This window comes from Pseudopodoces humilis, chromosome 9 (genome assembly GCF_049639895.1).
Source record: "Pseudopodoces humilis isolate 2021_Gansu_Grassland_sample_001 chromosome 9, ASM4963989v1, whole genome shotgun sequence".
NCBI classification, from domain to species: domain Eukaryota; kingdom Metazoa; phylum Chordata; class Aves; order Passeriformes; family Paridae; genus Pseudopodoces; species Pseudopodoces humilis.
This window is the reverse complement of record NC_142208.1, coordinates 35,084,824-35,097,323: the sequence shown is the minus strand read 5'-3', so window position 1 is coordinate 35,097,323 and position 12,500 is coordinate 35,084,824. Positions and strand designations below refer to the sequence as shown.

Genomic DNA, 12,500 nt, shown 5'->3' with positions numbered 1-12,500 from the left:
TATTGTGCTTTGCATGGTTTGTCATTGGGGAAGAGAGCTCGTGTCGGGCAAGGAGGGGTATTAAGGTCTTGATTTTCTGTCTTGTACAAGCAGCTACTCCGTGCATAAAGGCCATCAGTCCTAGTGAAGGCTGGACTACTGGTGGGGCTACTGTCATCATAATCGGAGACAACTTCTTTGATGGCTTACAAGTCGTATTTGGAACTATGTTGGTCTGGAGTGAGGTAAGCTATCTAAATTGGTGGGCTTTGAACTGTAACATTTTTTCCATGAATGATTTTAACAAGCTGTCGATAGGCTATTGACATGAGGTATCATGAGGTTTTGTTTCACGGTGCCTTTTTAACCATGAATTCGCGTGTGACAATCGACTGCCCGGCCGGGAATGTACTTGAGGCACTTCACGGCCCTCTAGTGGAAGACTTGCTGTAGGAGGTCTCCCAGTACAATTGGACAATTAGTGTTAAAATTACCAGGAGTAGCCTTAAGGAGACATATGGAGGCAATTTTCATATGAATGATGCCCTGTGGCCTTTCCTGCAAAGGAAAACCAAGGATCGTTTACAGATCTTTTTCTAAAAAAACCCTTGTAGAACCCATATCTTCCAACGTGACAGCAGAAGGAGAGTTTAGAGACAAGGAGCGCCATTGAAAGTCATTCTTGTGATTATGTAAACTGGCTGGCATCAGCCTTATCAGTGCTATCTTGATTTAAGGTATGTTTTCTGTACGATTTTTGTAGCTGATAACACCCCACGCCATCAGAGTTCAAACACCACCACGGCACATTCCAGGAGTTGTTGAAGTAACTCTTTCCTACAAATCCAAACAGTTCTGCAAAGGTGCTCCCGGCCGATTCGTCTACACTGGTAAGTGTGTGGTTTCCATGCTCCTTTTGGCATGTCAACTCCCATCTCTTAGGGATACGCAGGAATGAAAAATGCTGTTAAAAATAGGATGTTTCTTGCAGGAAATGTAGCTGGTGGTAGCTGGACCTCAAAAGACCTGTTCATATGGGCATCCAGGAGCTCTGGTGCCCATCCAACCTCTTGGGTCTCAAAAATGTCCCCGTGTCCCATGGGATCCAGCTCCCTCACAAGATGTCTGTTACTTCCTGTTTTCATATTGGCCAGAAATAGATTAACAATGGTATTTCCTACTCTCCTCCAGCCAGAAAAAGGAGTTAAGAAGTGCTCAGTGATGCAAAATATTTTTCAGGCCATCTATCCAAGCTTCTTGAACTTCCCTAAAGGTTCAGTTGAAGTTTTAGGCATCGATTCAAGGAGCTGCTGTTGGATCCAAATGACTTTATCCAACCCTATTCACAATCTGTCTCTAAAGATTCCCTCAGTCCTAAAATTTGGGATACAAACTCACAAGCCTGGGAATGATTTATTTATGCCAATTTTTTAAAATACATTTGATTTTAATTTACAACAGCACAAGAAAAATTCGGAACTTTGTGGTTTTGCAGTGGTTTTAATATGAAAATTCTTATTTTGGGATGAAGTATTGCTGGCTTTTTATCTGAAATGTGTATTAGAGTTTTTCTGGCATTTACCAATGAATTTAACTGAGGTGCGGGGAGGGAAAAGGGAGAAATAGCGATTTAATTTACTGTACTTTTGGACGAGGATTCTAGGTAATAAATTTGATCTGATGAATCAATCTCTCTTTTGAAAACAAAGAGCCTTTAACTGTTTACTCGGCAGACTGCAGGGATTCGGGGAGAGTCCTCGCTGCTTATTGGGTAGATAATGCAGATTGCAGATGATGTGCAGATGATGTGCATTTTGATGAATATTTTCCCACTAGACTGCAACTGTTTCTATCTATTAATTTAGATCTAATGGGAAAAGTGTGTTCCTGGGTAGTTTTAAGGGAGGACTTTTGAAACCGTTAATGCATCCTGGATATGTTTTTGTGTCTGCCTAAGATCTGTTGTTGAAATGAACTTTAAAGTGATGGCACCATCTGAGGTTCCTATATTCTCTCTATTCCCAAAGAAATCAAAACCTGAACAAAAACACTGGCATCCAAACCTGGGTGCCTCACTTCTGGCTGGTGAAGGAGAGAATATTTACATTTATTGATCTTTAGGACTGGGTTTCACCAGAGCTCCCAAATAGAATGGTGGTGACTGTGGTTCTTTTGAAGCAGATGATTTATCCCAAAAGCCAGAGTTGTTTTTCTGCAAAGGTGGTGAGCACAGGTGGGGCTGTCACTGCTGTGGGCTTAGAAATACTCTTATGAACAATATTTTATACATACATACATATATATGTATATATATATATGCAGGCACATAGATACACACACATATATGTATATGTAGAGTTTGTGCAAAGCTACAGCTGAGTATCCTGCGAGTATGACAAGCTAAAAGAAGTGTCCAACAAAATAAAAAATGAATGAATTAAAAGCCTCAGCCCAAGTTCCAGATATTTGAGCTGTTGGGAGCTGGTGCAGTTCCATGGCGCGCAGGGAAGCGCCGCAGATTTGAAACAGATGACGGTCTGGCTCTCAGGGCAGAGCCTGGAATTCTAACTTGCTTCAGAGTAATGTCTTTAACTGATTTCTGAGGTGCAGATTTTGCAAATTTGGCTAATTTTGCTGTTTTGAGGTTCTTTCTAATGTGCAAGTGCACGTGTGTATGGAACTGGAAGAACAAACCATTCGTTTTTTCCTTCTTGGGGTTGTCTTTTGTCTTTATCACTAAGTAAAGATGTTCAAAAAGATCATGAGAATGTCATGAGCTTTTCCCACTGGAATAAAATTGTAATAAAGTTATGTAAGTAACAACACTGTAACAGGAATAGATATTTAAAACACCTTTGGAAGGAAACAAAAGACAATATCCCAGCAACAAGAAAATAAAGAGAGAAAGCCAGAGCCTGCCTGACCGAGAAACTTCTGCTTTGCTTTATCCCAGAGTGATAGGGTGGCTGAGATAGTCTTTGGAAATTACAGCTGCCATTGAGAGGGAAGCCAAGCCTCTCTGTATTTCAGAAAATGAAAATGCTGTAGCCTGGCGGAGGGAGGGGCTGGGTCCCCAGGGCATCTGTTTCCCATCAGTGTCCCACCATGCTTGCAGCCTGGCTTGGCACTCTAACATTTAACCTTCCCAGCAGGAGGTAGACCATAGGGCAACAAGGCTGCGGAATAATGAAACAAGAGTGTAGTGTGGTGCACAAAGCCTTTGTGAGCACAGAAGTTGAGACATTAAACCATCAGGGCAGGGAGATGCAAAAGTTCCAGATTTTTCTCCAAAGCCCCCATTAGCCCGGCGCAGAAGCAGGAGCACGCCGGCTCCCAGCAGGCAAAGGCAAGGCCTTTCCCCATCCATCCATGCCTTTTTGCCCGCTGCTTTCAACTATTATAAAGATACAATTACCTTGGGAGATTGTGGCAGTTCAGTTGATTAGCACGGTGAATTAAAAGAATGAGTCACAAATGACATGTCCGGCTCTTCTCTACTAGTCCTTTGTATTCCCAGTGTACCTCACCCCTGTTGTAAGAAGGTCAAAAATTAGAGAGAGATAACAATTTTCAAGCAGCTAGCACTTAGGAGCAGAATTAACAATCATTCTGTATGTAATTGCCAGTTAATAGTAAATTGCCTTCTAGACTGTAAAATGCAATATAAACTGGTGGGCACCTAAAATTAAATTAATGAGGTATTTGCTGCATTTAAAAGTGAATAGTGCAAATTAATAACTGAGTACAATACTTGTTTTAATACATATCGAGCGGTGCAGTGTTTGCTTGTTTAATACTAATTTTAAAAGTGCTACCTGAAAAATTTGCTTTCTGTGGGTAAATCGAGTGGTCGGTGCAGGTTGTAACCATAATTTTGCTGGTACAGTCTTCCAGATTTCTAAATTAAATATCAGAGATTATTTTTTAATTAGAATATAAGCACTGCAGCCTTATTCGATTATGGCAAATTGTGATTTGTATGCTTTGAAATGAAATTATGCTACAGATAAAATTGCACCTTTACACACATATTTTAAGCTCTGCAGATTCTGTTGGTTTGCTCTCAGCTGAGCAGCAGGATTGTGTTTACAGCGTGTTTGTGCCACTGCCTTCCTGTTTTCTCTGTGTTTTGTGTCGTTTCCCAAGCAAATAAAGGGTGCATAGCCTGATCTAGAGCATACCAAAATAGTTTCAAAGAATGGCCCTTGGAACTTTTCATGCTGGCTGATTCCACCCTAGGGTTTTTGTAGCACGCCCCTCTTTTGACAGCCTCTTTGGCTTTGAGCAATGTCCCAAATTGCCAGGAGGCAGCAGATCCCTTGCAGGCGGCCGTGGTGTCCGTCCACCACCACGTCCCCAGCAGAACACACGGATGTGGAATCCACGGGCCCACTCCCAGTCCTGCAGTGCATTTGGTGGATGTGAACACGAGCACCATGCTCTTGCACAAAGGCTGGCGTTGGACTTGGAGCTCACGAGCCCAGGGTCCCTCCTGGCGGAGCGCTTGTGGCGCCGCACCAGCGCGGGGTGGACCTCTGCACTCGCCACATCGTCCAGGACTTTGGGCTTGGCTCGCTGTCCCCTGGCCTTGGCTGCTCTCCTGGGCTGGCCCCGTGTCCCTCTCAGGAAGATCTCGTGTTCCTCAAGTATTTGGGAGATCTTTTGTGTGCATTCAAAGGCGGCTCTGTCAATGGCGCTGTTACACTGTTTAGAGTCAATAGCTCCCTTCCATCACAGCCAACACAAACTGGCTGTCTCATAGGTCAGTGCTCTTTAAACAAATTACTTGTATCCACAGAGCAAATGATTGTTAATTGCCTCCCACAAATCATACTATTTTTACTATGCTAAACTCCACTCGAAAGCCTTAGTTAAATTTAAACCACCTGATTATTTCTTGTACATATTCAATTATTGCTCTGAAGGATGAAATCTGGTGACTTTGTGAGAGGAATGCTAAAAATATATAGAATGGATCCAGGATTTTATTGGAAAGCCTTAAAAAAAAATAAACCGAAAGCACAGTTACATTCATTTTAATGAAATCCTCAGCATTTCTAATTTATATATATTGCATTTCTTTTCTTTTTTTTTTTTTTTCCTGTTAAGTGCTGTTGTCCTGAAGCAACTTACAGTCACTGTTATTACAGTATTGGTTATTTATTGATCAGACCTTGTGTCAGTATCAGTTGTTAGCAAGCTGAAAAAAAAAAAAATCAAGACAGAACAAATATTCTTGCCCTTTCTTCAAGCTGGGTCTCTATAAGTCAGTCAAAGTTTAGTGTTCAAGAGTCAGACCCAGAAAGTCTCTGTTAACGTGTAAAACTGCTTTCTAGGCCTGGAGTAAAATGTATTTTTCTGAAAGCAATAAGTCAAAGGGGAAAGGATTCTGGTGAAGTGTCTTTTCCTATAAAGAAGGTTTTTGAGCATGACATACATTTTTAATTAATAGGCCAATGCTAAACATACAGACATGATTTAGTAGCATCAAGTCAATAGTGTGTTGGATAATGTATATTATATAATAGCTCTTTTTTAAACAGTAGCAATTCCAGGTTTATCAGGGTCATTGCTGTCCCCTTTCTTTTCTGTCTCAAAGGAGGCCAGAAGAATGAGACATACCATTTGTGCTATTGCACAAGTAGACTATTTGTCCTAATCAGTGACACCCATTTACTAGAATTGCTTAAAATGAACTATACCTCATACAGAAATCGCACATTTAGAGTGTTCCATTCATCATCGGAAAATTGAGGGCCAGTAAACTTTTCTGTTCCTCCAGCGGGATCATAGACATGCATCAAAATGTTAAAAAATGATTGGTGAGAGAGAACTGTCACCCATTTATCAAGGAAAAGGAACATTATTTGCTAATTTCCCAACCAAGGCAGTGACAGGGTGCTTCGTCTTTAGACCCATGGTGACCAACATGGCCTTTTTGTTATTAGTACAAGTCAAGCGCTTTTTGGCTGTTGCTAACAAGACACATTTGTCTATCATCAGAGAGTGCTTTATTTCTTTCCAAGTAGCTGTGACCAAAGTCTGCTCTCGGTGCCATGAGTGGCTGCACCTCGCCAGGTCGTGGTAGCACTGAGTCACAGCACCACTGATAAATCACAAAGTTTCCGTGTCAAGGTGAAGGTATTGACTCTGCTGTGCCCAAACTGACAAAATGTAGCAGCGAAGCGATGGCAATTCATCTTAAAAAACGAAAAAAAAAGGACAAAAGGGTCATCTTGGCTTCATGTAATAATCAGGAAAATTTGAGTGCTGAATCAGACCTTTGCCTTGTTTTCTCTGAGAAGGGGGAAAAAGACTTTTCTCTTTTTTGTTGTTGTTGTTTTTATATGCAGTCTGGAGTTAAATTGTAAAGTCAGTTTCCTGAATATCAAACTGTCTAATTCTATTTTTCTTTCTATAACTCCAGGTTTACTGCTATTTTTTATTACTATAGCCTGATGGTACCACTTGGGCTGAAAACTTCCCCAAGTTTCAAATTAAGGAAAATAGGTGGAAGGACAGGAAATAGGATCTTTCAGTAAAAATGTACTTCTTGTTCTGGTATTATGAAAGCAAGAGAGCAAACAGACAAATCTGGGTTGCATTGGACGATATCCACGTGAATTCCTGGGTTTGGCTGGTTGCTGCTATCCATGACACCAGTATTCCCATTAAATTAATTTGTACTCTCAGGAAAGTGCTGCGGAGATGAAAAGAAACATGTGGACTTTGTGGCCTTTGTGTTGAGTGTAACATAACATAGAAATTAGGAAAAGGTCCAGAAGCTCATGGCTAAGGAGAATAATGATTTTGCTGTATTTTGAAACTCATTCTGTTGCATGTTCCAGTGCTACTGCTGTAATTAAAAAGCTTGGAAGTGTTTTCATGTCAGAAATCTGTGTGTTACAGATGCATTTTTTAGCCAGGTGATTTTTATGAATGTTGATTTAAAGGTACTGGCTGAAGCCTGAGGCCTCATCTGCATTTTTAAAAAAATTAATTAATAATCACAACTGCAGCGAATGCAATTTTTCTAAGGAAAAATGTCAAAAAGCATTTCAAAAATCTGCTGGATGTCCACTCTTATTTCTGTCTCACAAGAATTTCTAAGACTCGCAAGGTGAATATAAATTCCTGTGGATGACCATTGATTTTTGAATCGACTCCCATTGAAGCCATGGAAATTGGTGTGGATGGAAGAGCTCCCTGGTAGAGCTGAGGCTCTTTTCTGGAGCTGGTTGAGGGTCAGCTGGTGCTGATCCCAGCTGGAATATTCCATGGTCCTTTCCAGGGATGTCCACTGGCTGTGGATGTGCCAGTGGAGCAGGAGATGCAGGGATGCAGGCATCTGTCCCAGCAACCCGTGCTTGATGAATTCCCTTTACTCTCCCAGTCTTTTATAAGCCTGAAAGTTGCAATCTAGGACTGCATAGTTTCAATTTTTAATTGCAAAATTACCAACACGTAAAATTGTTAAGAATGGAAATATAGGATTTTTTTTGGCAAAATCTTGAAAACTTGTTAAATTTGGATGTGCATTATGGCTCCTCAGAAAACTCTGGATTTTGTTAGCTATTTAATTAAAAACCTTCAACATATGCAGTTTTCTCTAAGATAAATAATGTAGCATATAAAAATATTTTTATTTTGAATATATTTGTGTATCTGTATATTTTAGCATGAAAAAATATTTTTAAATTTCCATTGAAACCTAAGCAGATAGTTTAACAGAATTTGGAATGATTAAAATAATAACCCAGGCTTGCTTTCTTTTTTTTAAGTGGCAGCATCCACTGTCCTTAAACATTTAATAAACTTTTTATAGACTCTATGCATTCTGTGAGTTATCTGAGGTATTTTTCCAATATCCACAAATAATACAGAGATTTCACAACTTTGAGTAAGATCTATTTTTGTTTAAACTATTATACAACAGAGGAATACAGTAGTAGGAGCTCTGTTAGATGATCTTAAGGATCTGATTATAAGTCCTATTTGTCTAAATATTATATTAAAATATTACAGTATTATATTCTTATGCTGGGTGATCACTACCGAATATAAATGGGGAGAAGTTGTGCAGAATTCCAGCTCTTACAGATGTTTGCTGAGGCATCACAGATTTCATATGGTTCTGAGATGGATAAATACCTCTGAAGAGCTCAGCCAGTGATGACAGGCAAATGATCACATTTGCTGCCATCAAGCATCGTTTGCAGTGTACCTGAAATTCTTATATTTCATTGCTCTCGTAATCAGAAGACATGAAATTCTTGTATTGCAGAAGGATTGTGTGATCCAGCTCTGTGGCACAGGAGAATTTCAGGGAGAATTTCTGTGCTGTCAGGCTCTTATAGCAGAATTCCAGCATAATTCTCTGAAATGTGTGTGTGGAAGCAAGTGGATGGGGATGGTTCCACACAGACCCATCTGTAAGGAGGAGATATTTATTCAGCTGTGTGGCCTAGCAAAGGAATAAACTCCCAAATAATATCCCAAATGCAAAAATAGATAAAAGCTCCATTTATTCCTGTAAAATATATCTTAATTAGTTAAGAACCTTGGAGTATTGAGCAGTTGAAATGTACATTTGGCTGCTTTGATGTAGTAGCACATGGTAACACACTTTGCTAAATCAGGAATATGTCTTATTTCTGGAGTACAATATTTTGTTATTTTGGTCATATGTTGTTTTCATAAAATGCCATGTTTAGCTGTAGTTCCATATGTGTTGGGCTGTGGGACTTCCTTGGCATGATGAGAGCATTTATGGTTCGATATCACACAGATTTCCTTCTCCTTCACTGAAACAGCGCCAAGTCCCTCCCTTGCAATGTTCCCTGCTAAAAACTGGAATGCTTTGGGTTGGAGGGGACCCCAAATCCCATTCAGGGCCCCCCTGCCCCAATGTCCAGCCTGGCCTTGGGCACTGCCAGGGATCCAGGGGCAGCCCCAGCTGTGCCAGGGCCTGCCCACCCTTCCTGTAAAAAAAAAACCTTCTGGGCACATTGCTGTGTCACCTAGAATTTCTCATCAACCAACACCCCCAAGTCCTTCTTGGGGCTGTTTTTTACTGATGTTATCCCCAGTTTCTCATGATCTGTTCATTCTGTAGCTTTAAATGATGACAAATTTGTGGGTATTTGACCCTGCAAAGTGTTCTCACACTGAAATGTGTGGTGTGGTCTGACACAATAATTCCATTGACCAACACACCAGCGGGTTTACTCCAAGTGTTTTCCATTCCCAACTCCAGACTTCACCTTTTAAGTCTTTAAATATTCGAATACATCCAGTATAACTGGCTCTAAATTCCCACAGCAGCAGCAGAGTGATGTCTGTACAACAGAGATCACTGGGGTGATGTCCATGTCCATGTCCATGTCCATGTCCCAGGTGAGGCTGTCCCCTCCCATAAATTCAATCATGTGGCTCTCTCTGGGAGCAGATGTGTTGTCCTTCTATCCAGGCACTCATCCAGTGGCCCTGGATGTGGTGCAGGAGAGCACACACGGGCACAGGGTGTATGAGGTCCCGTTCCCTGTGTTCCACCTGCTTCACTCATTTTTAGAGGGTGGTGTGGCACATAAAGTGTTTTCCATTCATTCTCCCCTGCTCTCTCCCTCTCCCTCTCCTGCTCCTTCTCCATCTCACCCTTTCATTCATTCATTTAAAGTAAATCTGCAGCTATTATGATGGTAATGACTTTTTTGGCAAACATCAGAGCCTGGAACACAATTGTTCTCAAAGTGGAAATGCGGGTGCCCTTGAGGAATCGAGGGTCATGAGGTATTAGTGCTTCACTTGTCACTGAGTGCCACCACCAAAAGGTGTGCCAGGAGCCCAGGTCCCTGCGTGGGACAGCCTGGAGGGGCTGGGCTGAGAATCCCTGAGGGTTATCTGAGGAAGACCACCATGATCTTCCCATCAGATGTTTCTCAGCAGCCTGCTAGCATCTCTCATGCAGTGAGGGTGCACTAGGCCTGCTGAGACCCCACAAGTGTAGGCATCAGGCTCTTGAAAAGCAGGGGACAGATTATTAGTCACAGAGTGACTAAATTAAACCTTAATTTAATGCACATTTGAGGAAGATGCTTGTTGTTTCTTTGATAACTCTCTGGCCCCTCCCACTCGTTTTCTCCCCTCATCCTGTGCTCCTTCCACCCCTCCTGGAGGAGGAAGGCACTGGTTGGTCTGGGGGGTGGCTGGAACAGGCCAGGGAGTGTTTTCCCTATTTTTTTTCCCTCTCCACTTCTGAGTATAAAGTCTGTTCTGCTGGGGATGTTCTGACCTACTCTACAACAGACCCTGAAGAGGGATGGATGATTCCTGAACATCCTGAGTGATTTGACATTCATCTTCAAAGATGTCAAAGCCACAAATAAACCTTTGAAACATTTTTTTAATATTTTTTTGTTAACTCCTATCACAGACTGGTTTTGGCCAGAAGGGATCTTTATCTTCTACTCCTTATCTTCCCCTGTCCCAGGCTGCTCCAGCCCCAATGTCCAGCCTGGCCTTGGGCACTGCCAGGGATCCAGGGGCAGCCCCAGCTGCTCTGGGCACCTGTGCCAGGGCCTGCCCACCCTGCCAGGAACAATTCCTGCCCAAAATCCCATCTAAACCTAATCCCTTTCAGTCTGAAGCCATTCCCCTTCATTCGATGGCTACATGTCCTCGTTTCCTTTGTGAGCAGCACAGCATCCCAGTATTCCCTGCCAGGTTCTCCTTGATGGCTTTTTTGGGGCTACCTAAAAACAGAGGCCAGACAAAATTAAGGGAATAAAAAGCAGTTTTGTTTTTTGAAGGGCAGGACAATCACTCCATTCACTTCCACAGAGGGCCAGCACTGTGGATGTCAACACTTGGGGTGGGCTTTGCTTCCCAGTGAGGAAAATAAAGAAATAAGTAAATATGTAAACAAACAAACAGTATGGAGGCAATTTCTCCCATGTTAGCATGAGCATTTTAAGGAAAATTCTATATCATTATAGGATCTAGCGTAATTATGAGCTGACCTGTGAATTTTAGGCCTGTAATTGAAACAAGTGAGTGAGTGCCATTGTTTCCCTTCCTGCCATCTGAGGGAAAGCGAAGCAATTACGAGAAATCGGGGAGATAAAGACAAAGGCATCGTTTTGGTTTTTTAATGAAAAATCTATTTTTAGTTTCTTTGTGGAATGAGGAGAACTTAAATGCCTTTAAATTTTTTTCTTTTTTTTCCTTTTTTTTTTTTTTTTTACAGTAAATAGGTTGTCCTTAGTAAGTCCAGGGATATTAGTCCTGCTTCAACAAGCAAGAGTGCCTTCTGATGAATGATGTGTTCAACCCCTCCATGCCTTTGTATTTCCTATGCATTCCACAATGCTTGGCTCACCCTGCCGAGTTCTGTGATTGAAATTCATTGCCAAATTTATTGAGAAATTAATGAGAAAAGCTGCAAAGTATTGACTTTGAGAGGAAAACACAACTCATCTTGAATGAGGAGGAAAATGCAGCAATAATTTAGCCACTATTGATTTTGCCCTGTCCATGTATTGATCTTCATTTTACAATATTAATTTGCACCTGCAATCGGCTGCAAAGGGAACCGATTTCATTTCTTTGCAGTGTTAATGTGCAAAGCATTAGGTGCTCTTAAGAAGTGGTGGTATTACAAGTCACATCGGAAAGGCTGATTTTTTCCTTATTTGTGCTTGTTACCAAAATAGACTAAAAATTAATTTTTTTGTCTGACAAAATATTAAAGCAAAAACCCATCTCCAAGGTATATACCTCCTCTCAGCCCCGTAGGCTGCTTTTCATCTGGGTGAGGAACAATCAGCAACCTGAAATTCCAACCACTTCTCATCATCATGCCCATATCAGTTCAAAGTTCATGAAATTTCTATGAGCATTGATCTTTACCCATTGATTTTTTTTTGCAGCAGATCTTTGAAATTTTAATTTCCCGAGCATCTGAATTTCTTATAGATGAAATGCACTTGGTAGAGACAGTTGATGATAAAGTGGTGAACTTAGCATCATTTTAAAGCCTAAAAAAAGGAGAAAAAACAGGCATTTGCAGACTTTGTATAATGTTTTGAGGTGAAATGATAAAGGTGCTCTGATAGGGGTGAAGTATTCAGCAGGGAGTTAAATATCAATTTTGTCTTCAGTGGCCACACATTTTTAATGCAACTTTTTATACAGTCATTTTTGAAAGAAAAGCTATCTGGAGAAACAGCAGGACTAAGAGACATTCTTCACTGCACAATCATTTGCTCACAGCAGTCTTTATCACCTGGTCAAGTTCACCTAGTTACTTATCAGTAGGACATTTAATAACCTCAAGGTGATATAATTGCTATTGGCATTTTTCCCCCTTGGATTCAGCTGGTTAATGTGTAAACTACTTGTCAGCAAATAGCACTTTGTCACTGAAATCACTAACACCCTCTAGAGGAATGTCTCTGTATTGAGCAATTTAATTTTACTTTATTTAATTTTTACACATTACAACCTGTGTTCATTCAGGCACA

At 41.0% G+C, this 12,500-nt stretch overlaps 1 protein-coding gene across 9 annotated transcripts in view; it reads left to right on the top strand.

Annotated features, from left to right (window-relative positions):
• The window catches only part of EBF3 (EBF transcription factor 3), a 118,714-nt gene that overhangs the window by 84,941 nt on the left and 21,273 nt on the right, over nt 1-12,500 (top strand). For 7 of the 9 annotated variants that reach the window (XM_088059377.1, XM_005528847.3, XM_014257679.2 and 4 more), the window contains exons 9-10: nt 94-224; nt 743-869. In XM_088059377.1, coding sequence (XP_087915503.1) covers nt 94-224; nt 743-869 — 258 coding nt within the window. Of the gene's footprint in view, nt 1-90; nt 225-742; nt 870-12,500 lie in introns of all 9 variants that reach the window. The other 2 variants (XM_014257682.2, XM_088059376.1) reach the window with 1 other exon arrangement.